A 27,864-nucleotide genomic window follows, 5' to 3' on the forward strand; every position below is an offset into this window, starting at 1 on the left:
TTATTGATAGCTTGCACGCTACGTCGCGGACGTACAACGTGGCTCCTGTCGACATGGCGGCTCAGATGACGTCATCGCAGTATAATCAAGCGGCAATTAATTTGCTTCAGTGTGATAACAACTCCGCCGGGACGTTGTTGGGCATGCGTGCGTGAATAACGAAGCAACCAGCATGCGGTGTGCCGATAACGCTAACGCGACATGAAAATGCTCGCTTTCCACCATTTTGGCGCTGCGACGGGCCTGTTCAGTGACGTCAGTGCAAGTCATTTACACCATACGCGTACCTTGAATACGCTCAGGCAGAGGGCACCTGCAGCTCAGTGCAGCTGACACGTTCAAAAGCATGACAAATGGCGCTGTTTTTTTTTTCTTTTTACAGCGAAGCCTACACTCTTAAAAAAAAGTTAGTAAAAAGGTAGTAACTGCAAGCGAACAGGTAGTAACGACAACGGTTACTACCTTTCCTGAACCGTTCCTAGCTTCTTCCTACCTATTTACTACTTACATTAGTAAACAGTTGCAACCTAACTGCAATAGGGTAGCAACTGCAGCTGTTACTACCTCTCTTGAATTTTTACTACCTCTTTGCTACCTATTTACTACATACATTAGTAAGCAGTTACTAGCTGCATGCAAAGAAGTATAGTAGCTGCAACGTTTACTACCTCACTTGAGGTATTACTAACTTTTTCGTATTCTTGTTAGTAAAGAGTTGAAATGTTGAGTAGTTGAAGGTATTGAAATACAAATTCTATACTTGATCACGGTCTCTCTCTTCACCAAGCCCAGGGGTGGTTCATGACCCTTATATATATATATATATATATATATATATATATATATATATATATATATATATATATATATATATATATATATATATATATATATTATTCGAAGGTCGTTATTCGAAGGTCGCAGGTTCGGTCCCTGCCCACGGCAAAGTTATTTTTTCACCCACTTTTCTTTCTTCACGTTTACATTACAATTTGGTCTAATACCTTTCCCTATACTTTCCTCTTGGCATTATTGTCTGTTAGATCTCATTATTATTGTGTCAAAACACGCAAACACGAGCCCTTAATTATACACTTCTTTCCCTTATATATATATATATATATATATATATATATATATATATATATATATATATATATATATATATATATATATATATATATATATATATATATATATAGGCACCATGTGTAAAAAACAGAAAATATTCTATAGGTGTAAATTTTCACAGCTGTACATTTGCATAACTCTAAGCTAACAGGCCCTAAGCCGTAACTTTGTGGCTGCCCATTGTGTTTCATGTTGATTAACCGAAATTGTTCGCTGAATGATAATATTTCGGTTGCAGTTGAAGGTAGCAATTTCACATTAACAGCAGATGTGCGCATCAGATAGTCCAAAGTAACAATCATATCAATTATCCGCTCCGGATACTACTAAATAAACAGAGCAATATGTAACAAAGTAACCATGCACAATGCGTTTCACTATAAATGTGGTGGATATCATTTAATTTGTTATCACACAAAGTGCCATGCGCTCTGCAGCAATACAGTGGGAAGAGACCAATAACACTGATAAAAGAAAAAGAATGTAACAAGCTTTGGTTAGAAAACAGTAGATGAAAGGGTGCATCAGGTACAGTAAAAGATAAATACAGTAAAGACAGCACACTAGAAACCATACACTAAAAGAGAGATGTAACATAAAATCATACGTCATCTTCAGTTGCGTAGCCAGGGAGGACATTTCCAAATACACAAACTCCAGAGCAAAAATATATGAAGTATGACTGAAACCCCTCTCCTAAAAAAACATTGGCTACGCTACTAGTAGTTTAGATTCAGCCCGTGACAAAAAGCTGTCTAAGATGACAATTTGGACATCATTCAACAATCATAATTTCAGGCCGTAGCATCAGCTCAGCACCAAAATATAGGTCAAGAACTTGAGGTGATGGAAGATTGAAGGGCTGTACAAGTTTTTGCTCGTCTGTATTGTCGACAACATACGACCAGCGGTGACGATCGAATCTGACTGTCATGAGCACATCTACAAGCAGGAAAAGGCTTCCGCAGTAAATATACAGCCTTCTTATTTGGCCAAAAAGTGGCAGCTGTTGCTTCTCTAGGATGACTACATCGAACTTTTTGAAAACCAAGTTTTCCACCTCGGCAGAACCAACTTCCCACACTGGAATGCCAGGAGAGACAACTTTGCGCATGTATGAGCACAAGTCTTCTAGCTTCAGCTGCCTGGATCTTTTAGTCTGTATGCCACGGTCCACTTCTAAGTTGGAAAATTCGAAACTCTGCAGCAACTGGTGTCTTTCTGCGATAGACTTGCATATATTTCGAAAGTTTTGGTTGCGCTGTGCAATAGTTTTCATGTACTGGTGTTTGGCTTCATATCGCATGCACCAGTATTGCTTTAGTGGACCAAGTTCACTGATGAGCCGAGGGTAATGAATCAAGAAATGCAGTTTGGGTATTATTGCACCAGGGTAGAGAGCAGCAAATGAAGATAAAAAAAATCGTATTTCATCTTGCAGATATGCCAAATGGTCGTGAGGAATCTTGTCGGCAAATGTTATATCTGCAATGCTTCTCAGAAGTAGGTACACTTCCCAGTGCTCATTTTGTTTAGGAACAATATCTGCAAACATAAGAGAAAAAAATCTGAATAGGCACCACTTTTGAGAAGCTGTTCCCTTGTATGCACTTTGCCCATTAAGAAAGGATTTCACGACTTCTTCCGGTTTGTTCTTTTTGTCGTGAGCACCAAAAACGAATGTGCGGATACGATCAAGGTCTGAGTGCCTAATTACTCCAGAACGAAGCAGGCCTTGCAAAATGTGCCTTAATACATGTGGAATGGCTCCCTCCAGCACATCGTGCATCAAGTCCGGAGGCAGTTGCACTGTCACATCAAAATAGGCAACATCTGTGAGTGGAGATTCATCTTTAACGCCGTACAGTGCTGTGCCTAGCTGCCTATTTATTTTAGCACTTGCAACGTGGTTTTGGTGCAAGGGCAGATTTCGAACCTGAACATCACTCTCGTGAAAGGCAGTGTTGAACGCCGAGTTTGGTGAAGTACAAAATCTGCATGGACGACCACGGCTGAAAGAACACGTGAATCCGCCAAGTCGATTCATTGAAAGGTTATCACCGGAAAAGGCAACAAGAATCGCTCTCACCTTTACCGCAACAGAGTTCTTCCACAGAGTGAAACCAGTCATCCATAAAGCTGATACGTCATCTACAACTGGCTTCAAAATAACATTGATTCCGTGCTTGATGACAAGTCTATATGGTGCAACTAAAACTACATGGATAGAGCTGAGCTGTGATCTGTATTTGGCATGGATGTTTACCACGCTGAAATACACGACAAGGATTTTGTGAACACCCCGCTTTGACCCCAGCGGATTCACTATCTCCACTTCGTCGCTGTACAACACAAAAAAAAGCGTATACTGCGCGCCATCCTCGAGTAGTGCATGCAACTTTTCTTTGTATATGCAGCCATCCCTAAAATTATGCAGCGTTGGTGAAGGCGCTCCTGTTGAGAAATCTAGCTCTATGTGGTCGCGGAAGTTCTCAGAGGACATAAGATTTCGCATGACACCACTTATAGGAACAAACTGAAAAGTCTCACCAGCACCAAGATCACGCACTTCAGGCTTTACGTAGGGCAGGTGACGCTTGGCGAATTGCTCTCGCTTATATTTACTACTTGCTGCTTGAAAAATATCCTCTAAGAATTCACCAGCGAGTAACTTGCGCAGTTCGATTCCTGCCGACTCCATCGCGATGTTATTTTCAATGACAGAAGCGAATGTCCGAATTATGTCGAGAAAGGTAATCTTGAAGTCATTGAAAACACTTTCTGCCGTAGAGTGCGGTAGCTTGTGCACTTCTGCAACACGAAAAAAAAGTAAGCACAGCTGTTTTTTTATTTTCAGCACGAAGTCGTTGATTGTGGTCACTCGAGCAGTGGGAACAGAGACCGCATCGCATTCCGTGTTGATCATGTTCGACGAGCAACCAGATGAAAACATTTCACTGTGATCACCCACTGTGTCGTGCGCAGCGCAGCTTGTTGTGGCACGCACCGGTGGTTCTTCGAGGACTGTTGGTTCAACACCGGCTTCCTCTGCGTCATCCATGTCCATATATCGTCTGTGCACACGGTAAATGTGCCTTCGATAAGATTCGAACTCACTGTAGGTTTTCGCACACCCATCCACACCGCACATGATAGAAAATCTATTGTCGTGGCGATGGTCTCTTATGTGCCAGACGACTTTGCAGAGCTTCGTGGACGAGAACGCACATCTTGGGCATGAGTGTAACATGTTCACTCGCGGCAGTATTTGCGTACAGCCGCTGGGCGGTATTCTGGACTAAGTACGCCGACGGCTCACCATGATTACAGGTAGCTACATGGCAGACGTAACTGCAGTTCTATCCGTAGTTTTCACCAGCCGAACTGGGCCAGCATGGCTTACCATTTAGGACCAAAAAGTTGACAAGACGGCGGAGGGCGAAAAACATGAACCGGCAACACGTGGAAGCTCCGCATTCTTTGAGGGTTTTTGCACGGCCGGGCTAGACTGCACCTGGAAGGCGGGCGTCGTGGAGGAAGGGGGGGGGGGGTGGGTGGCAAGGGTGAGATATTTTCACTGACAATAAGGATAAGGAGTAGTTGCCTTTACACGGGAATTCATGTGCCGTCTTAGCTGCGGGTAGCGAGAGGGTACACATTCCTACACGTGTCTAGCAGCGCCGTGAATATTGGTCGATGCAGAAACGGTTTCTTTCAAAATCAAGTTCAAGATCTAGTGAAGGATTCGACGAAACACCGTCTGGCGAGGGGCATACGTGTCTTGCAAATAAACAAACACTCGCCAAATTTGCAACGATATACGTTGCAATTAGCGAGCGTTTGTTTATTTGCAAAACAAGTTCAAGATTTGAAAAAGCCACGCTAAACTGGACGGACATGCTTTTCGTGGAAGTACACTGTGCAGGTGGATTTCTTGGACCTGCCCTTCATCGTGCCCGAAATACAGGCTGCCCGTAGGGAAAGCGCATGGGTTGGTTTACTTCATGCCACGCACGTGCTTATTGTGACATTTCATTCGTAGGGCAAGTATTGAACTTCCTGAGAAGCTACGGCAACATAAGAGCGATGTCCCCAAGTTCCAGTGACAAAGAGTACGTTCGCGGACCACGGCATCTATTTTCACAATGCCGGCGTCGTCGAACAAGATGCAGCTTATTTAAACAGGTTTTCGCGAAATCCTGGCCTATCCAAGACAGTCAGTCAGTCAACAAACTTTTTACACATTCCCCTGAGGAGCTGACGTCTTTCAAGACGGCTGGTCGGCTGCGGGCGGCACCCACGTCGGTACAGGAAGGGCATGCCCCTTTCGCAAGGAGACAGCCAGTAACTTCAACCGGCTTAAGGTGCGCTGCTAATCGAGTGCGCTCAATATAATTTCGCTCATCATGAAGAATAGGCACGACCCCACGGCAGGAAGAAAAAGTACGCGAATCGTGGAATTTTTTCTTGCAGCTAAAAAAAAAGAAGAAAAGAAGTGGATATTTCAAGGGCTAGTTTTTCTTTGTTAGTCTTGATATTGCACCTAAGAACAACAAAACAAAACATTTGTTTACTCCTTACTTTGATTGGCGTCCCTCTGTTTCAAGTAAAGTCCATTAATTAAAGGACTGCACAGCAAGCATAACCGCAATTAGTCTCCTAACCATGGTTATAGAAATTAAACGGGTGATTCCACGGGAGATAAGGTAATAAACCGAACTGAAGTGAGATCGACAGGAATCTGAAAAGGATGTATCACATTTGATTGAGTATTTCATATTTTATGTATATAGCACCAAGCAGCCCGAAAAGGAACCCAGTTTTCTTTTAAACTGCATAATTTATGGGATCAAAAATATGGAACATATTCAATGCGGGGGACCAATTTCATCACCCGTCGTTCTCGACAGGTGATGAGGGTGTTATAAGCAAACATTACCGTTGAATTTTTTGTGTGAAATGTATGCGACAGAAACAGTAAAGTAACATTTATGAAACGTACTTGTAAAGCGAAGGAAACTATTTTTGAAAAATTTCTGAATATGCAACACTAAGTATAAATTGTTGTTGGGCGATTTGATTTAACGTCAGTAGGGTACATAATACCGCAAACTTGGAAAAAACACAGATTCTAGTAAATAAGTAGGAGGGAGCAGAAAGGTCGTGCGATAAACTTCTTTGTTTATTTGAAAGAACAGGCCACCAGATTACAAATCTCTGCGAATGCGTGCGTCAAAATCGGTAAACACTGGTCACATTCGCGTGTCAGAAAGCTGCAGCTCGTTTTGGTAAAGTAAAATAGTCGTATCAATAATGTAAGCTGTGCCTCTTTTCTTAATGTCAAACGCCCCCAATAGCTCGCACTAATGTTTCGTTGCTTCTGCCTATTATCTTGACCTCGCGAAGCCGAGGATCACATCTGCAGGCTATACCATGCGCAGGTAAATACGCATTTCTTTTATTCTTTAGAGATAAAGGATGCTCCCGAGTCGGTCGTTGAGACAGCGTCCTGTTTGGCCTACGTACGTATTCCCACACGACAGCGGTATTTATGCAACCGTCACGCATTTCACATAAGGTATGGTGTGCTTCTTCAGGCATCCAGGCATTTCTGTCAACGTGGCTGACCCACGGACACCGTCCAGCCAACTTGTGTGGTGCCGAGATTACGCCCACGTACCATGCTTATTCCAGCTCACAATCATCAAAAGGTAGCAAAGGTTTGCTTTTGCGTCCACGTCTGGTGATGATGTAAAAATTTGAACGACTCTCGAGTGCAACGATCCCGGCGGCGATACCAAATGTTTGTTTTGTCGAGAAGTGGGTGACACGTGTTATTGGTACCTACTTTACACAGTGTTTAGACTTGAGTGAATAGCCGTTTGTAGAAGAATTATTAAGATGCTCGCTTAGCCGAATGTTTACACACCGACACCAACTCGAACAATCAGCCATTTTTACACACCAACCCGGTTGCCCCACGTACACCCACCTCAGTTGTCTATTGGCACAATGGTCACAGTAACTTAGAGTGGTCTAGAGTGGCTATAGACCACTCTGGGCTCCGTGTTTCGGAGCACAAACCGAGATCTCAACCAAAAAGTGTCACTTTTTTTGGTCTAGTGAAATATGCCGATGGAATATGCATGCCGATTCGACGCTGCAGTGTACTGGTTTAATATGGCAGACAGTGTGCCATCTTAAGAAGCGGAGGTTGGGAATACTTTCTAAGAAGAATAATAAAACATTAATTGGACAACTGCAGATCGAGAAGACATACGCGCCCGATATGTTTGAACTCTTTAGTGTGATTCAGCGGTCCTCTGGATACCATTCAATTGTACGATATGCCGGGGCCATCCTGATTAAATGCGTCGCAGTGGTCTAGCTAAACTATATATGGTCATATCTCCGACGAGCTTTGTAAAGGCAGCCACCCGCCCCATTATTCTGTCAACTAACATGATTTTAATTAGAACTAACAGACAATGACTCCAAGAAATATATAGAGGGTGTTATTAGAAGTAATTGCAATGTACATGTAAAGAAAGAAAATGGCATGGAAAGATAGCAGTCCGCTGGTAGGGACCAAACCTGTGACCTTCGAATAACGCATGCGATGCTCCAGAGCAGGGGTTCGCAACCTGCGGCCCGCGAGGCACTACTATATATGTGGCCCCGGCAGGACGTCCACCCCCCCCTCTCCTTCTAACCTTATTTCTTCGTATACTTAAAGGACCAGGCAGTTTTGGCCTAAAATGCAATTTTTTTAGTAACCAATGTTTAATTGGAACCTCATGACGCGTGCTTAAAATAAACATGATTTTACAGTTTTTTTACATTATCCCTTTGCTCGCAAAGCCCCCCCCCCCCCTTCCATTTGGCCCGTCGCTGTGCCAACTTCTGCTCTAGAGCATCGCACGTGTCGAAGGTTCGGTCCCTGACTGCGGTAAGTTACCTTTTCGTCCACTTTTATTTCGTCAAACTTACATTGCAATAACTACGAATAACATTCCCTATACTATCTCTGGCATCATTGTCTGTTAGTCCTCATTAATATTCTGTCGAACAAAGAAAAACGAGCCGTTCAGTTTTCACTTCTTTCCTTCAGCCAATGTATGTATATCTTTCCTAACAGAACAACAAGACCTTGAAGCAACAAAAAAAATTTCTCACACAGGTTTTGATAGTGAATATTACCTACATGCAACACAATCACTCCATTAGAGTCTCTCTCGGAGTGAGACCGTGCGGAAGTGACATAATATCGCTTGTAGAATAAATGATGTTGACACCGGTGATTGTTTTGTCACGAACTCAATGGCCACGATAAATGAAATCTTAGCACTTCATTCACGTGCTCGGAGAACATATTCAAGTTCTCATCGAATGGCCGAGAGATAACAGAATTCTTTGCCTACATTATGCTTGAAGCAGTTTGTTTTTACGAGTGGCCTTGAAAACTGTGTCTCACACCTTTCAAAACAACACGTGGGGAGCTGCATCACACTATCTGAAATAACACAACCGCTGCTTAATTAGTATTGAGCGAAGTGGTAGCTGCACATGACTTCTGTCGTCGTAAATTCACGTTAAAACGGACGTGGCATCTGCCTACACGAGCGAGTCATGCAGCAGAGAATTAATATAAATTAATTAATTTGTGCGCTCGATGCACACAAATTGAATTGAGTTAGCTTCTTTGTGGTGGTCTTACTTATTTGTACCAATGTCCATCTGGTTAAGCGCATAATTGTAAGCTATATAAACATGGAAGGTGGTGGCGCGTTACAGTGTCGAACGTTAGGGGGGGGGGGGGGGCAGTGGTTTTCAGAATCGGAAAAGAAAGGAAAAGTGAACCCCGCAAATATTTGCCGCCAACTGCGACACCTGAGCAGTGGTTCACTGGGGAAGGGGGATAATAGACTAGAGTGGAGAGATGAAATGGGAATAAGAAAGCGAGAGAAGAGACCAGGAAAAAAAAAGGGGGGGGAGAACTTGTTCTCTTTTCATGCCCTTCTACTCACTCGCTGTCCCCAACTGGACCGGCATAATGAATAAAATGTTCTTTATTACCTTCGCATGCCAGCTACAGGTTTCAGACAGGACAAATTTCCGCTGCACAGAGCCAAATGGTCTTCAAGATTCAAAATTTTAACAACAGACAGCGTCGTTGTGATAGTTACCTTCAGGAGGCGCTGATTACTGAAACGCGGCAGGGGGCGCACACATCGACGGAAGCTGAGCCAGGCTAGGGTGGCTAGCCAGGCAAAGAGCAGGTTGTCGCAGTGTGAACGTGTCAGCAGCTTTCCTCCCGCGCCCACGTGCTTGTGTATTCATGGAGCCGCCGGAATTCCAATATTTGGTGTCATTTCAAGGCCGCAAGAAGATTATTTCTGCTCGTGGACCGACGGAGGCGGACATTTTGGAAGCCTTGAAGACGACAGACTTTGGCCATTCTTTGCAAGCATGCCGGATTGAGGTATGTTGTCTCTATCCTGAAGTGCATCGAATTGCATTGTGACAGTGGCCCAAACAGTACTGATTATATTCCGTTGTTAGCACGTGCTTCAACAGTTTTACCAAGCATGCGCTCGCGCTTTTCGAAGCGTGGGGCTTTTCTTGCCCTGCTCTCTCACTGGAGCTGTCGGCCCGCGAAGCGTGCACGTGGTCTCGGAGTTGCTGATGGGAGATGTAAACCAGGTTTAATCTCCGCTTCGGCGGCGCGCAACCACCCTTTGCTGGCATTCGCAGTGGTTGTGTTGCGATAATGTAATGGTGCGAATCGGCTATCGGGGTGGTTTTAAAAAAAAAGTGAAGAAATAAGTGTGGCCTCGTAACTGTGGCTCACTTCGGAGGTCAACTCAACAACACTGCACCGAGGATGGGGAAGTGGGAATGACAGATGTAGAGGATGAGAGGTGAAAATGGTAAAAAAAAATGCGCACTCGATCTGTCTCTCGGAGGCACGCACGAACTTTCATTAGCGGAAAGTGGGGCAGCGCGCTTGGTCATCCAGTTATCGAGCAGGCAATGCACCAAGACACGGCGTTGGTAAGATGAGTGGCCGTCGCTGAGTTCGTTTCCTGGTGTTCAAATTGAGCGAGATTGTTCACGAATAAAGGCATAGCTAGGATGTTAAGAGGTTAGGTATGTAAGGAGATCAGCAAAAAAAAGTAAGACTTTTGTACCGCACGTAAAACATGAAATCAATAAAATTGGACTACAAGAAAGACTTATTATCAATTTCGAAGGACATGGAATAGGCTAATTTCTGTGGTTACTGCATGTATCTTCCATAGTGAAAATAGCGTGGGTGCAGAAGCTGCTTGTTAGCATCGGCATGCGCAGGGTTCCCCTCTGAAGAGGGGGGCTGGGTGAAGGTTGCACGCCGGGCACGTTCTCTCCCCCCACCCCGAAATTTTTTTTCGCTCTGCCTACACAGAACAAAATGAACGTTTACCTGCCCGGTACCCACTATAGATCAGAAACGTGCCCTCCCCTCTGAAAAAGATATCTGCATACTACCCTGGCTGACTTTGCGCTGCCTTCTGAAACTCAGCACCCCTCTCCCTATTGTGTCAATGAGTGGGGCAAACATGGCGACCCCCTTCTACGTCTTAATTGACAATAGGGTGAGGGGCGGGGGGACCGCCAGCTGTGCTCCCAGGTATGCTCGTCAGAAACTGAAAATTCTCAAAGCTAGCGTAAAGTGTTGTGTGTGTGTGTGTGTGTGTGTGTGTGTGTGTGTGTGTGTGTGTGTGTGTGTGTGTGTGTGTGTGTGTGTGTGTGTGTGTGTGTGTGCGTGTGTGTGTGTGTGTGTGTGCGTGTGTGTGTGCGTGCGTGCGTGTGCGTGCGTGCGTGTGTGTGTGTGTGTGTGTGTGTGTGCGTGCGTGTGTGTGCGTGCGTGTGTGTGTGTGCGCGTGCGTGCGTGTGCGTGTGTGTATGTGTGCGTGCGTGCGTGCGTGCGCGCGCAGTCTTGTGTTCTGGATGCTTGTTCACCAATGCTGTACGTTTGCCCCACGGTCGGCATTTCTGTCTCGCAGGTGTCGTTAGGTGTGTTTAATGCTTTGTATTCTTTGATATATTGTGTTGCTTTGTGTAGTGAAATCATCAATAATTATTAGGTGTGTGAGTATTCAAATTACCAATGGAATAGCGACGGATCCTTTATCTCTATTTAACTATTTCATTGCCGAAATGTGTGCACTCGAAACATTAATGGGCTATCAACACTGTATTTATTAGCGCATGATTTCGCTTCTGCAAAAAACTATGGTGTTGCCAAGCGGTGGTGTTGGATGTTGAAACACAGTTTGAATTTTAGCCATTTTTGTAAAGGTGATAGCTGCCAGGTAAAGCCAGCTACATAGGTCAGAGAAAGTGTTTCCCAGAAACAGTCTGGAAGATAGAAGTGCAGCATAGCGTTCTTGCAGAGTAATATGAGAAGCACGATCATAAGATCGACTTCGACATCGCTTCTGTTCTTGAAACAGAAAGGAATCTATGAAGGAGGCTCTTGTTCAAATGCTGTTACATTCAGAACACACCTGTAAACATGAACCGGTCGTTAGGAACAATTCCCTCTGTATACGTTCACAGCCTCCGATACGCGAGAGAAAGAGAAAGCAGGGGCCATTGTCAAACAAGACGGGGAGATGCTTCCATGACCAATATAGTCATCTCCTTAGGAAAATACCGAATTGGTTCCGAAACGTCGAGATCTCTACGAACTTGGCTAGAGCCATTTCTAATTTCTAAATTGTGATACACTGTAGAAGAAAAGTTTGACGACAGAGATAACAACAGAGCTAAAAAATTTGCTTCAGCTTAGCGCACGCAAGAAATGCAGCCTAATAATTCCTTCAACGTGCGAAAATATAAGGCTCCATGGTCTATTGAATGAAGACTTGTGCCATTAGCGTATACAGTATTTTATAGATAGCAGATACTGTGAGTGTGGTTTTTCGTTGTAGCACAGTGATTATCTTCTGCTAGTACAGCAATCATTAAATGCTTTTGTTTATTTCTAATTGATGTTATGAAACAGTGAAATTTCACAAGTTTAATTGTCACTATTTCACAAATCTGAACTTACTGATACCGAATGTCCAGACGAGTAATTTACAATGCTCTTTACAATACGTACATTAAGGGTTTCTCGACAATACACACGGCATCATGATAATAATAAAAAAAAACAGGACAAGTAAAGTGATTCTAGGGTGCTATTGAATATAACATTGGTAGTCTGCTTACTTCAGGTTCTGTGCCTATTGAGGTAACTTTATGGGAATTTGAACATCACATCTGAATCTCTTTCAGGTATACAACGTCCGACATGATGAATTTGTGGACCCACCAGCTGGCCATGTCTTCTCTGAGAAAGATAAAATCAGGCTTGTGTGCAGTGAAAACTTCTTAATGAGCTGCAGGTCAGTACCTAAATTTCAGGTGCCAAGTTTAATATTGCTTTTGGAAAACTGCATCACTTACTAGCCTCTGTTTTCAGCACAACTGACAAAGTGACAGCAGTGCATGAAGGTAGCCTGCCCAAGACCCTTGAAAGTAATGAGCAGTCACCTAGTCAGCAGCTTGCCTGCTGTGAAAATGATTATAGGCTACCACCTGTGCCCTTAGATATTAAGGATGCGATTGAAAGGACACAACCAGGAAAAGTGTCCAGTCACACTAAATCCCGCATTGTAGGGTGGATTGCAAATCATCTCATGACTATAACAGTGTAAGTATAGGCATGTATTTGCATGTGTTTAATTCAGTACAGGTTTTAAAGTTGCTCTTTTTTACAGCTATCCAGGAAGCCTCTACGAAGCAGCTGCAAAATCTCTCGTGTTGGAATATCCAGTGCTAAGGGACACTATTGGCACAGGCTGGGTAAGCACTAAAGCAATGGCATTCCTATAACTTTATTGGGATGTCATACATGTTGGTGAGCTAGACTGCAGGTGCCCTTCAAGTTATTTTGTTCTTGGAGAGCATTCAAGAAGTTTCAACCCCATATTTATTACATTTGAATAATTGCCATGCATGTTCTTAGAGTCGTTTCATCGAACTCTGATAATGGCAGACATTAACTTGAGGGTTTGATAATAATCATCAACTAGGTGCCCATGGCCAATATATTCATATCATGCATTAATAAAGTTAAAAACTGGCCCTGGTTATAAGCTTTAACACCGGTTTAAGAGGATAAATACAGATGTAATGCATCGCTTCTGGGGATTGAATATTACCACTAATGGTATATGTAGTTTCTAATCACAGCTTGAATAGAGGCTCACACAAGCTCAGTTCTGCGACTGAAATGCCACGATCTTCGCCATGCCGCATGGCTCCAGCACATACATAAAATGCAGGAACCGGAGTTTGGAATGAGCAGATAAAGCTAAAATACAACAGATATGCTGATATTACTAGGAACAGCTAAATTTGCCAGGTATTGTCACCTGAATCTGCTTCTGCCCCATAGCAGGTTAAAAGCAGTGTATCAAGGTTCCCAAAGAATCATTTGCTTCAAAAGTGACCATGTTCAAAGAGGACAGTGTCCACTGTGCGGAAATTTGAAATAATAAAAAAAATTGTTGTTTCCAGGACTCATGGAAAGTCTCCTTGAAATACAAATTCGCATATATGAGGAAGTCTCTGTGCACAGTTCCAGCTGTTCAAGCAGCGAGAGCAGCTTACGGAAAACGCAAAGACTTAGAAGAAAGCACCAATACTAAGCGGCACTGCCATGTGGTAAGTGAAACGTCAAATGGACTGGTACATAGAACTCAACTATGAAGTCACTCTTATTTTATGTGTGAGCTACTGAAGTAAAACATTATTCATGTTTTTAACGATATAACCTCTTCATATCAACACATTAAGAAGCCAGGCAAGTTTTCAGGGCCATATTGACAGTTAAAGTATAGTAAATGCAAAATAAGACAAAATAAATTTGGTAAACAAAAAAATCATCTTATCTCCTATGGAGAACAAAACAACAACTTTCACAGTTTTCATGCAAGGCTCTATTATTTGAGTCAAGATGGTAACGCTCTATCAAACTTCTATGTGTCCCTGTATGTTTAAAACTCGGCGTTTCAGCAAGTGCCGCGGGCATGTTGCTCGATTCCTCATTCTTTTCTTCATTTTGTAGCTAGGTTCCCGACTTGGCTGATTCCATGCTCCTTGGTTAGCAAGTAGTAGATTTATTGCTCGGTATCAGCTTGTTATTGACATCATGCATCATTCCAGCTTTAAATATTGTGTTCTACATTTTGCACCATACTTATCACTGAAAGTGACTGACAATCCTTTGATTCAACTATTAAACTCGCATGAGTACTGAAATAAGTGGACAGGTGAAATCAAACTACTGCAGCTCAGTGAGCATGTGATGTGAAAGCTCCAACCAGCGATAATTAATGCCCTTTCAGTGGCCACCATAAACAATGCCCATATGCTATGCTTGGCTTCAATATCTGTCTGTCCTCTACATTAGAAAAGCTCCTTATTGCTCTTTATTTGTTGACTACACCATGTAACTATACATAAACCAATGTTTTTCCAGAAGCTTTTTAGAGGTGAACATTTTTTTTTGGGGGGGAGGCAAGATACATATTAGGTTCGAAATTTCAAGTTTTCAAACTTTCTTTTTATATGAAAGAACAAGCACTACTAACTAATATCTGGTCAAAGTTTTACATATATGACATACATATAAAGGCAACAACTCTTGTATTCTAACACCGACACCGCAGTTGGCAATATTTAAAATCAGTGTTACCTCTTCAGACTCCTTCTGATATAGGTAGGAGGCGTGGTTCACTGGTTTTACACACACATTTGCGATATGCTGGTTCACAAGGTGTAAATTTGGAAGTGGTGAAGTGCCGAGGTGGTCGACATTGGAGAGAATCATTGTGAGAACTTTGATATTAACATAATTTATGACACACTCGCAGAGCAAGATGGTATCAGTACACACTGCTTCAGTTCTCTTACGTAAGTCAACCCTGTAATTGAGTTCTCTACACATGTCCAGTTCAAAAAAATGCCAACATTCTTCAACTGAGCTAGCAAAAAGTTGAGTTTTCATGTCTGCCTATTTCATGTCATTTGTCGTGATCTTTCACTGTGCAGTACCATCTTTTTTTTGCTGATTAGATTGTAGATCTCTCCCAACATGTCGCTTCTCAGCATGATGAGGCTACAATTAATAGCCATATTGACTACATGGTGAAAGAAATCAAGCGGCCTATTCCTGACATGCAAAAACTCGGTGATTCTATGGAGCAGACAAGACCATCTAGACAGAAGTGGATGAAGGAAATGAGGCCATCAACAGCAGATGTGGTGCTGAAATACCCTGCTTTGGCAAAGGCTGAAATGGTGAGCAGAAACAGCTGTGGTTTTGATCCTGCTGCAGAAATGTATGTGAGAGAACTTAACAATGAGTTTTTTTATGTTATCGATAGTTGCAAATTTGTTGGTGATTCGGTACAATTTTTTTGTCGTTCTAGCTTCATGAGGAGTTCATTGCTCTCACTGGCGTTAACTTAGAAAAAAAGGTCCTGGAATTTATAAACCGGTATGGAGACCGGTGTTTTGAGCTTGCGAAGTGTCGTCGTTGCGCGAAGGAAGCTGTGAAAGCAATTGAAGAAGAAGTCGAGGCACTGGATGGTGACGAAAAGAAATGTACGTGTAGAAGCTTGCCAGCTTTTCCAGTTTTCCCAAATTTCCAAACTTTTATAAGTCATTTTCATAGGAGTATTACTGTCAATGCCCTTATATGTGAAAGTTTGATGTGCCTAAAAATATTTCGTCAACAGATCGCTTTGCCGTTGGCATTGTCGAGTTGCTGCCCATGCTCCTAAAGGAGCAGCCGCGATTTCTGCAGGGACCGGTGAGCTTATTTGCTTTACCTTTTTTTATATCAGCTAGTATACTTTTCATCAGTGATGCTGATTTTATGTATTACTCATTTTACAGGACACCTACCCTGCCCTTTCGCTGAAGGGCAAAAATGCCTCTGAAGCTACAAACATAGTTGCGAGCTTTGAAGGGCTTAGTGTAGAGGTGCTTGATGTAATTGCAGGTATGACGGCGCTTATGGAAATATACTGGATATTCGATGTCAAGTACAGTGGCGCCAACAAAAAAACATTCACTCTACTTGAACATTTCTGTGGCTTGCCGACAAGTGCAAAGCAGATGCCGCTAGTCATACGGCAAATATCATCGCTTGAAAAGGCAACTTAAGTTATGCCTACAGACGTGTGTTATCAATAAATGTTTTCATATAAAAATGCACTGTGTGGCATATTTCATTGCTCCCTGGCTTTTGGAACAATGCATTGTTTTGTTCCTGACAATGTCAGCCGCATAAACCTGTGGTTTTATACGGCCGTTGACACTCAGCAGTGAATTTGGAGGTGTGTTCGTAGTGTCTTTCATGATAATATATTTCGCAGTGTGGAACAGAACCAGGTGTTTTCCAAGAAAAAGTGCTAAATACCATGATGCAATACATTGGCAATTATTCTGATTTTATATGTATAGTGCATATCTATATTATTGGTATATATACCCGCATTTTCGTCGCATTCATTACAGCTACAATGTTCTCGGTAAAATATGGCCATCAGAATAATCAATTCAACTAACCTGGTGTGCACACAATTGTGTATTCGAAGAGTCTGTCGTACCTCCATACCAGCCGTAGCTAGTAAGAACGTAGCATCGATTACTAACATATTAGCTTCGTAACTTTGGAAGAAGGTAGTGGAACTTGCTACTTTTGGGTAGCAACGGCTTGTCACATATGTTACAACCATATTATAGTAATGGGAGTAGTAGTAACTATTGCTACATATGCCGTTACTAACAGGAAGTAGTAATGGCAAGGCCAGTAACAGTTACTACCCTTGTTGTTGCTACCTGCTGTTAGTAACAGCAACGGTAGTAAGGATTCCTACCCTTGCTTTTACTAGCTGCTGCTAGGAACGGCAAGAGTAGTAACAGTGACTACGCTTGCCGTTACTAACTCCCGTTACTAACAGGGTTGTAACATATGTGACAAACTGTTACTACCCAAAAGTAGCAAGTAGCACTACTTTTTTTTTAAGAGTGTAGTCTATACTCTACCCATCGTCATGGGTAGTAGTAGTGGTGGTGGTAGTAGTAGTAGTAGTAGTAGTAGTAGTAGTAGTAGTAGTAGTAGTAGTAGTGGTAGTAGTAGTAGTAGTAGTGGTAGTAGTAGTAGTAGTAGTATTCACGCAGGTCAAGTGGCCAGAGGGGGGTGTGATTAAATAAGTGAAACGAAATTATGATTGCGCTCGAAATAATGGCGATCCTACTCGAAAATATTGATTATGATGGTGATGATGATGTTCGACATGAGATTAAACAAGTCAACTGTTTGACGTTCTCACGCCATCAAAGAGAACACGCACCAGAAAGGACACGATTACGACGACAAGTGCGGTTCTTCCAGAGAATAGATTGTTTTATATCTATCTAGATTATCCGTGCTGCTGGCTATTCTGCGCATGCGCGGGTACGCTCGGTTTTGTATTCGAAATGAACCATTTGGGAGTGAAGCGCATGCCGTCGTGTCTGCGTATTTCTTGTTCTTGTTCTCCCCGCTAGCGGCAAATTGTCCAAAACGATGATGGCCTCCTAAACTGTCGTATGCAGTCCACCGTCTATATATATACTCGCGCGCTGAGACATTCGCTATGCAGCGGTTTTCGTGGCGTGAAAGAGGCTGAACTTTTTTCACAGTTCAAAGCACTTTGGGGTTCCGGGCTGTAGTTTGCCGTCGTCGCTTGACGTAACGCAGGCTGAACCATATATATCAAAATAGAAGAGGGAAAGCAAGCGAGAAATAGAGAGTATACCAAAAGTAGAAAATAGGAAACATAGAAATAAGGAATAGAAGAATATAAATAAACAAAAAATAGGACATAGTAAAAAAAGAGAAAAAGAGGAGAAAGGAAAGAGAAAACGGAAGAGAAACAAGAAAAGCTGCTCACCTTGGCACTTCCATCAGTCTTAGTACCACTAGTGCAAAGCTGCCATTACTCTACTTTTTTTTTACATATACACGACAGCGAATGCGGAAGTTTTCAAGTACTACGAAACGCTGGTTTCTAAACCAGTAGAAGTAAAAGCGAGTAAACTGGTTAGTAAGCTGCCTCTCTTAGACAGAGCGTAAACAACACTGAAAAGAGGGACAACAGAAATTAGACAGTCCTTCGCGGCCTGTTTTGCAAGCAAGCAGGCGTCGTCATAAACGCAGCACGGGAAGTGGTCCGGAACGTGAACGAGGTCGTTAATTACCTTTTCTGGGGGAAAAAAAAAAGACGAGACGTATATACACGTGGCATATATAACTAGCGCGCACGGATTATGGGGGCCGCGCAGCCATGCGTGGATATATATATATATATATATATATATATATATATATATATATATATATATATATATATATATATTGTAATGATAATAAATAGTGGGGCTCAGGCAAGGGCGCAGGCTAGGTTACGGAAGCCGAGGAAGACGAAGTCAGAATAAGAACAGCCGGCCTGCAGCAAAGGCGTTGTCTCTTATTTCTCGTCGCTTACAATGGCGCAGTCGACGAAGAAAACGGCTTACGTCTCGGTTTCGTCATCCAGAACGCCCGCCGACGTGCAGCCGCAGTAAGCGTCGCTTGAGGACGGCGTCAAGCCCTCCTCGGCAGCTGTTTACTGACACCACCGTTCGGGGACGGCGTCAAGGCCTCCTCGGCGGCTCCAGCACCCGTTACCGGTACCAGTTCACGATAAGGAACGCCGTCACGCTTCTTCGCTGATGGAACCCGCAAGGCGTCCGTCGCGGCCAGCATCGATCCCAGCACCGACGGATGGCGTCCAGGCCTCCGTTGTGGTTCCGGGAAACTTGTCCTGGGACGCGACACGTCGCGGCAACCATGCGCACGGGCCTCTCTCACCTAGGGATGGCGTACATGCCTCCTCCATACCTGGCAACCTGTCGGCGCTTCAAGCACCCACCGTGTACGGCGTCGAGGCCTACCCGGCGGCGCAAGACCGCTTCATCTACGCCACAGTACCAGGTCACAACTCATCACACGGGTTCCGCTTGCCTGGGAACGTCGTTGACGCTTCCAGCGCCCTGGAACCCATGTCCACGATTCCTACCACAGCTGGATTTCCAAGGGACGCCGTCCACGCGTCCTTGGTCAGCAATTGTACCACCTCGAGTACCGCAGTCACTGTATCCTCCGCAGAGGCGGGCCTTGGCTCTTCGTGCGGATCACACGACAGCGCAGCGGAGCTGCAGCATACCATCGCGCAACTCCGCGTCACGACCAACGCCCTCATAGCGTCGAGCTCCCAGCTATGTCCTGCCATCTTGCCAACATTGTGCGCACTCAATGCCATGTTGGCTGCGGCCGCCTCACAAAACTTCGAGGTAAGCTCGCCCGAGAACCGTCGCAATCTCGGGCGTTCTCTCACGGAGGTATCAGAGCAAGTGAACTGCTTGGCGTGGGCACATCTCGGAGTTTTGCCCGCAGTCCCGCCATCGCCGATTTCCTTCGAGCTACCGGAGTTTCGCGGCTTCCAGGACGATGCCAAGGAATGGGTGGCAACCGTCAACGCTGTCGGAGATCACGCAGCGTGGACGGACCAAAAGAAGTGGGGCATGGCCATAGACCGCCTTCGGAATGCTGCCGCGGCTTGGCATCGATACGAAGGCGTGCGGCAGACGTCCTGGGTGGACTGGAGTGACAAGCTCATAGCTGCTTTTGGACGGAGTCACCATCACCTCTCCACGACCACCCAGTCTTACGCGACCGCTACCGAGAATAGATCCGAGAAGGAGACCACCCTCGCGGCTTCAGCTGTATTTTGCAGCTTCCCGACAGCCAATTTAACCACCTACCCTGGGACGAACAACCCTACAGTGTTGACCCTCACTTCGAAGCGACATTTCCTGATATCACGTCAGTCTGTGGCCGAGTGTGCGGACGTCTGCCACACGCTAAGCGCCGCCTCCTTCAAAGTCACTGTCAACAAAGACCTACCAGAGAAGGTAATACTTCCGGTTAGTGACAGGTCATCTGACAATGAAGGCTCTACTGCACGTGAAACTATAGGAATAAACAGCTTGAGCATGAGTCCGACAAAGGCAGTGCTGCAAGAGCACGCGTTGCCTCTCAAGCTGCAACCTGAACTCGGCTCTCAGATGACTACAAAGACACCCCGACGCCCCTTGCCACACCGCAAGCAACGCAGGCGTCGACGCTCAGTGCAGCAGGTGACGGTGCAGCGTGGACTATTTCCAGCATTTGTAACACGACTGCGACAGGATGCTCAAACCGACGAGATTAAACCAACGCGGCCACTTTGCAGGAGTCTGTATCTCCTGCTAGCGGCATCTTGTCCAAGTCAACAGCGTTGGCCCCATCGTGGACGACGCCTGCACCGACCATCACGTCACAGCCAGTGTCGTCCTCCGGAATCTCCTTCAACAAACTTCCATGTGAAATATCAGCTTGGCCGAGCCCGGCCACCCCGGAATAGTCAATGCCGCCCACCGGAGACATTGTCGGTAGCCCACGAGGCTCGCAGTCGGGGCCGAGTGTAATGATAATAAATAGTGGGGCTCAGGCAAGGGCGCAGGCTAGGTTACGGAAGCCGAGGAAGACGAAGTCAGAATAAGAACAGCCGGCCTGCAGCAAAGGCGTTGTCTCTTATTTCTCGTCGCTTACAATATATATATATATATATATATATATATATATATATACACCGACCGATTAGTCACGAGAACCATGCACGCACTACTTCATACACGAAATCGGCTTCACGTAATATATCTTGACGTACACGCACGCACGCACGCACACCTGCAATAGTGAGAAAAAAAACAGACAAAAGAAGGAAAACAATTAACTGCTCGAAATGTACAGAGAGGCAGCGATTCGTTGGTCCAAATCTCTTGCCGATATTGATTTCCTTCGTTACTACAATACTACGGTGGTTTCTGGGTTCCCGCTATTGCAGCGGAACTTTCTAGGGCATTGGGAAATTGGGTGCTTTAGCAGTGACGGCAATACCGTACTGTAAGCACCGAAACACTGCACCATCGAGCTCGGCATGCAGCATTTCGGGACATAAGCTTTTTTGACGTACCATGAAGAGGTGATCAATGTGGCTACTAGATGTCTTGCAGGTTAAAAAAAATATATAAGCGCCGATGACAACGCTAAGGTGTTTCCGTAATTATCGCACGGTATTACCGTCAGTGCTAAAAACGCTCAAATATAGATCTTTAGTATACTATGCGTACGTAACAAAGCCGTGGTTCGCCTATCAAATTTATGGGGGAGGGGGTCCGCGATTTCCTGGCGCCGTGTAGCACTGGCTGATCGGTGTCCCGTCCTCGGACTCCTCCGACCATGTCCCCCGTCTTTCCTATCTCTTCTCTCCTCTTTATTCACTTGTGTGCAGCGAGTAATTCGTCTTTATATGTATACACATTTCTCGTTCTACTATTCCTTTTTAAAGACGATAGTCTTTCTGAGGGACCTTCGACGCAAAAATTTTGGTCTGTCGGTCTCTACATTTGTCTGTTTGTCAACCCTTAACAGTACCCCAAACAACACGAAACGGTACTCCAAACGGCGGACTCCATCCGCAGCGCCCACCAATAATGCTCAAGTTCTAGCGTTCATACTTGTGCGATTGTCAAATCGAAAGCAATTATTGCGCATATCTGAGGCACCATAACAGCACGTCAATATTCTGTATGTGTGCATTTATACTAGAAAAGGCATACATAAGTAATTCTAAGGATCGTATAGCAATTACCACGCTGCGCTGATAATGCAACGCTTGCACGAAAAGGAAAGTGTTTCCAACGCTTTGCTAAGACGACGCGGTGGCAGCACCTACCCGCCGCCGTGCGTTCTACACCTCATCGCCTCCAAGACGGGCGCGCACGCCGAGCGCTTCGCTTGCCAAGATAACTGCCAGATAGCGCTCATGTCTCACACGTGACGTGACTCGATGCACTCGTTCACTTCCGCTGCACGCTCGAGGCGCTCTGACGCAGCACCTCCAGAATACCATTCACCGATTTTCTTGCGTAGAACATCAAATAAACGTTTTGTTCACTCTTTCCAGACGCAAGACTATCGTATTTCGACGACATTTGCAGTGTAACATGCAGATACAGAAATTAGCGATTTTTTTCTTTCCTTCAGAACAACTTCCTACTACACGGGAGGGGGGCGGGTCGACCTACCGTTATGTAGGTTCGCGTATGCGTTTGTATATATGTTTCCATGTATATATCGTGAGGCCCACTCTCTCCCTTGCGATCATAGGGCGGTGCAAAGATCAACATTTAATTGGGTGCAGCCCCCCCCTCCGCCCGCCTCTGTGTGTGTTACTGCGCGCCTGATTTGCATGATTATGTCATAATTGTACGTATCGCAAAAGTGAGGTGACACTTTCAGTATAGCAAGAAAGCGTAAATTAGGAGGGCGAGGGAGGTAATACTCTTCCAGGACCGGAGCGTAAAAACGGCAAGCAAGCATCAATCGCCTATCATTTTATTTTTTTACCCATTCGAACTCATAAGGAGTCAACAATGATTGTCGCTATGTCACAACGGAAGCGTATTCTGCGTAAAATACACCTATAGAATAATATTGAAGTACTTTGCTCGCCTTCCTTGGACATGACCGAATTCCTTTAAAGGGCATTGCGCGTAGATTACCATGCAGAATCCACGGTCTTCCAATGGCTAAAGATACGCTATGACTGAGCGAACGCATCGACAGTGCTCTAAAGCGCAATTTTTTTTTTTTTGATGACACATTTAGTGGAGCTTGATCTATTATATGAGACGGCTGCTTTCGTGCACCGTCTATTTTTTTAACGCCCACAATGCGTTAACGTTTTTTAACGCCCACAAAATGAAAAATAACGAAGTAAACAAAAAAAAAACTGGGCGCGTGCCCTGGCACAAGTGCTGATCCTCGGGCTGCAACAATCACGTGGTTGCCACCTGTTCGTACTGTTCCGCGCGATGGAAGCTATACGCACGCGCCTCTTTTGTCAAAAGGAGGCATGTTATATTTCACGCGCTCGAAAGGTCGCGCCAAGGTCTTTTCTGCTTCATGGAGGAAAAACAACACGCTTATCTTCACTTCTTACCCATTTGACCTTATAAACTGGTTTCAACTGGATTGCAGCTGACACGAACAAAGGCGCAGCTCTTCTTTCTTACTCCGTGCAGGTTGATAAGACTTTGAAATATGTGATGATTGATCAATATGTTGGGGTTTAACGTCCCCAAAAACCACCTTATCATTGTGAGAGACGCCCTAGTGGAGGGCTCCGGAAATTTTGACCTCCTGGGGTTCTTTAACGTGCATTCAAAGCTGAGGATGCATTAACATATATAAGGAGGGTTTATATACTGAACCAGATTGATTGAAAACTGTTGAAGAATATCGCACGATGCCATCAGACATCTCGACGACGATGACGCTGCTTATACTCTACTGCATGGCGTATCTATAAGCTCGAAGATGTTTAATCTTCAAGGTGTATCAAAAGCAGTAATGATGCGGCATACGTTCACCATATAGGGTCCATAAGGTTTTTTTTTTTTTTTCGAACCTTCAACCCAACACACTCCTCACGGTGCTCTAGTATTCATGGTGCTCGACTGCTGAACCGAAGGTCGTGGGTACGAATCCCGGCCGCATCTCGATGCAGGGAAAGTGTTAGAAGCCCATGTACTTAAATTTAGGCGCAGGTTAAAGAGTCACAGGCGGTCGAAATTCACGGAGCTATCTTGTATGGCGCTTCTCCTAATCATGTCGTGGTTATAGGACGTAAAACTGGCACACTTATTCTTAAACAGAACAGATACGATGGTTTTGCAGCATTCTAAAGGGTAAGTATATATCTAAGGTGAAATCTGCAAAAAAGAGCTAAACTTTCCGTACAGCGCCCACATTTTCAAAGAGAGATTCGCTTCGTCAGGAATAACTGGGTTGCGTTGACAGTATGTCAGCGGCGCCCAAGCCAATCGCTGAAGACGAGAATGCAGTCGGTCCCGCACATAACGAATTATCGTGTATATCGAACAGCTGCAAAATCTCTTTGGTCATATTCTCGATATATAAAATATTTCATGTATCGTACAACCTATACACAGAACTATTATGTGGTCTCCTCAAGGCTTGATTGATTGATTGATTTGTGGGGTTTAACGTCCCGAAACTACCATATGATTATGGAGACGCCGTAGCGGAGGGCTCCGGCAGTTTCAACCACCTGGGGTTTTTTAACGTGCTCTTTAAGGCTTGATATGTATTGGTTCGGCATCAATGTAACAAGGACCGAATAGTAACAAAATACGGTTACGAAATACAGATCGTTAACATATTCAAGCTTACGATTTTCAAAACTTCCCCGCTGAGGTCGCATTTTTCCCGAAGGCGACTCGAAACCCCCTTACATAGATAGAGCTGCACGTTAAAGGGACACTTAAATTAAGAGGAAAAAAATTCTTCCAGTATTAGTAACACGGTCCCAAAAACACCACTCTTACCGCCAGACAACGCTTGGCAAGCGAAAAGACGCGCGAAAAGAAAACGATGGTGGAGACGCCACCGTGATATTCCCGCAACAAACACCGTGACGTCATAGATTCTGACGGCGTCTACTTGCTCCTACGTATATTCTAATTGATAAAAATGAAGTACATTATGACCTGTGGGTGCCATACATCTAACATACCAACTTCTGAAAATTTTCGTCGAACGCAGTCACGAAACTGCGAAAAATACATTTTCGAATTACTGACGTCACACGCGGAGGTTAAAGCGCAACATTCAAAAGTGAAACTTCAACCTTGATTTGCTCCGCTACTAATGAACTTCTGACATAAGCGTTTTCAGTGTACAGTTTATGAAACTAAACCAAGTTACTGTGTAACTTTAGTTACGCTTTAAAAAACCTCAGGTGGCGAATTTCCGGAGCCTTCCACTACCGGGTCTTTCATAATCATATCATGAATTTGGGACCTTATACCACATACATTATTATATGTTGTTTTTAAACTTCCCGCTATGCAATATATGTTCGTACCGCACGCAGTAGATGGCGCCACAGGCCATTTGACTGCGAGCTTCGGGTATGGTGGTTACCTTGGGAGGTCAAGTTTTCTGAATAAACCTAAAGGTATGCGCTTCTCTACGGTATAACATCGACAGAAACCTGTAAACAACTTATCCTTGCGTACATGCACATTGTGTAGTTTTGTGATTGCGACAACGTTAACTGCGCTGTAGTGTGATGTTCCACATTTTCATCGCTTCTTTTTTTAATAAATGAGCTCGAAATAGCATTCTGACAAACGGAACGCTTGTGTTTAAGGAACACGACAAAAGTGGTAATGATATGGCACGCCGGGGTTACGTAATGCTCAGAGGATTTTACTTCCGATCCTTCGAATCTCCCTTACACAACAAAATACATAACAGAAAAAGTTGCATGGTTTGTCTTAAAATAGGTACAAGCGAAAAATTCATATCAAACTTTGTATATCGTTAATTGAGAACGTGCGAAATGTGCTTTGAAAAAATGCGGACGGTAAAGTCGTGTGCCACATGAAGGGAGTCGTGAGGTATGGTCTGCCTCAGGAAGTAAAAAAAAAAGAAAGTGTCGATAGCGCGGAACCAGCCACCACGTTGTAGTCATGTTGAGTTAGCGCAGCGAGATAGCGCAATGGAAGACGCAGCAAGACGCAGATCAGTACAGCCGTGACCAATATCAGAATGAACAATGAAACGTAGAAGACGAAACGGCTAAATGCAATGTACAAGTGCAAAGGTGCGAATAACACTAAATGTTCAAACGGAATGCAATTCAGCACTTTACAATTGTTCCGGTACAAGTAATTATTTATTGAACACCGTGTTCCCTTTCGTATTGACTACGACTGTACCTTGTGTCATCCGACAACAGAACAGCGCTCTGCGGTTGAGTACCAGAACGAGCACAGAAGGCGTAGAGCACGAAAGCAAATCAAGCTCCAAATGCCACTGTCATATCTGATAATATCACACTCGGAAAAGACCTCCCAGCAAACCAACGCGCCTTCAATGCTCGGCCCAACGCACTAGTAGCAGCGCGCTCGGTGAGGTAAACCCCGATCGAAAGTGAAAGAGAAGCTAACATCCAGCGGCAGAAGCAAAGGAAAAAGAGATACAACGCGAGAGCGCGATGATAGCTCGCGTCAGGCGTCGATCGATTGGTGTCCATCATCAGCTGACCGCCAGCGCGTCACGGCAACTGAGGGGGCGGGGCGCCGCTAGCACGCGCTCCTCGCGCGCGCCCGCGCGATCATTACACCCGCCGGCACCGAAAGGAAGCAAATCGTACGGACGGCGGGGGTGTTTTACTCACCCTTCGAATCTCGCTCGCCCTGGACGGAGTGGGACGCTCGGTAGACGCCGGAGGAGGCCCGTTGGCGACGCTGGCGTTGGCCATGCTCGACGCTGGAGGCGGAAGCAGGGGCGACGGAGGTGCGGGCGGGAGTCCGTACCGCTGCTGCGACGTCTGATGATGCTGTTGCGACACAGCCGGTAGCAGGGGCGGCGGCGAAGCCACCATTCTGACACCGCTCGTCAGATCCAGCTCGTTGAGCGAGTGCACCAGCACAACACTGCTCGCTGCGCGAACCGATCAGCAGCAGTCGGTGGCTACGACAAAACTCCACTCCGGCAGCAGCAGCAGCACCGTCGACTGCATAGGCGAGGGTGTTATTGGTGCGCAGCAGGAGGGGTGAGAAGGGGGGCGCAAGCCGCGAGCACCGAGCCAGCGCCGACGGTAACGGAATGCCTGGCGCGTGATGTCGCGGCGCGCAGGTAGGCTCCTCTCTCCACTAGCGATGCGGAGAGGAGAGCGCGTCTGTCCCGGAGGAACCGACTCCTATTACTCGCGTACCCCCTTTTTCTCAGCAACAGGCAGCGACCGCCGCCGAGGGGGCGATTGAAAGGAGGAGGGGGGCGAGGGGTGGTGACTAGGCAGCCTGGCATCGAGCGTGGGAACGGAGTCTCGCGCGCGTCGCGCCAGCCGGCCACGCACGCAGGCCAAGCCTGGCGCGACCCGACACAGCCGCGCGCCGCCACGCTCGGCAGCGCTGCCAGGAGTTCCGCCTTTCGGTGCCGAGGAGAAGAAGGGAGCCCGCCAAAAAAGAAGAGCGCGACAAGACGTGGGATCGCGCGCGCGCGCGCTCAACGCGCGCCGGCGCGCACACCCCTCCTCTCCACCGCTCTTTGCTGCCCGGTTCTCCTTCATCCTCCAGATATCAGCCTGCACACAGCCTCTTCACTTCTTCCCAGCGTTTCTTGTTCTTTTCTTTTGCGCTTGGGAGTCTCCAGAAAAGGGAGGGAGGCCAGCAGAGCCGATTTCCATTCCACCGCACTACGCATTTATACTTGAGGTCAACGATGCGTGCACCGTCGCGCGCTGCTACAGCGGCCTCCTCCTCGCCCTCTAGAGGACCCCGTGCGCCGCCGCCGTGTGAGAATCGGCTAGACGCTGCGTTCCCACACTCAGGCGTTTCTCCCGGCGCGCGCCTGCTGAGGAGAAGGAAGCGGGGGGGGGGGGGGGGAGAGCCGTAAGAACGATA

General features: G+C 45.4%; 2 protein-coding genes across 2 annotated transcripts in view; one reads left to right on the plus strand and one right to left on the minus strand.

The window, feature by feature from the left end:
- Positions 1-26,983, minus strand: part of LOC142790451 (transcription factor HES-1-like) — a 41,770-nt gene extending 14,787 nt beyond the window's left edge. The window contains exon 1 of the mRNA XM_075885275.1: positions 26,637-26,983. Coding sequence (XP_075741390.1) covers positions 26,637-26,843 — 207 coding nt within the window. The 5' untranslated portion in view covers positions 26,844-26,983. The remainder of the gene's footprint in view (positions 1-26,636) is intronic.
- LOC142790443 (sterile alpha motif domain-containing protein 3-like) lies at positions 4,695-16,447 on the plus strand. The gene is made up of 9 exons (XM_075885261.1): positions 4,695-9,613; positions 12,457-12,566; positions 12,644-12,874; positions 12,942-13,026; positions 13,744-13,890; positions 15,304-15,528; positions 15,660-15,834; positions 15,969-16,042; positions 16,129-16,447. Exons 1-9 carry the CDS (start codon positions 9,470-9,472, stop codon positions 16,396-16,398), a joined length of 1,461 nt encoding a protein of 486 aa, XP_075741376.1. The 5' UTR covers positions 4,695-9,469; the 3' UTR covers positions 16,399-16,447.
- Positions 26,984-27,864: the final 881 nt, after the last annotated feature.

The sequence above is a fragment of the Rhipicephalus microplus genome, unplaced genomic scaffold (assembly GCF_043290135.1).
Source record: "Rhipicephalus microplus isolate Deutch F79 unplaced genomic scaffold, USDA_Rmic scaffold_107, whole genome shotgun sequence".
Taxonomy (NCBI): domain Eukaryota; kingdom Metazoa; phylum Arthropoda; class Arachnida; order Ixodida; family Ixodidae; genus Rhipicephalus; species Rhipicephalus microplus.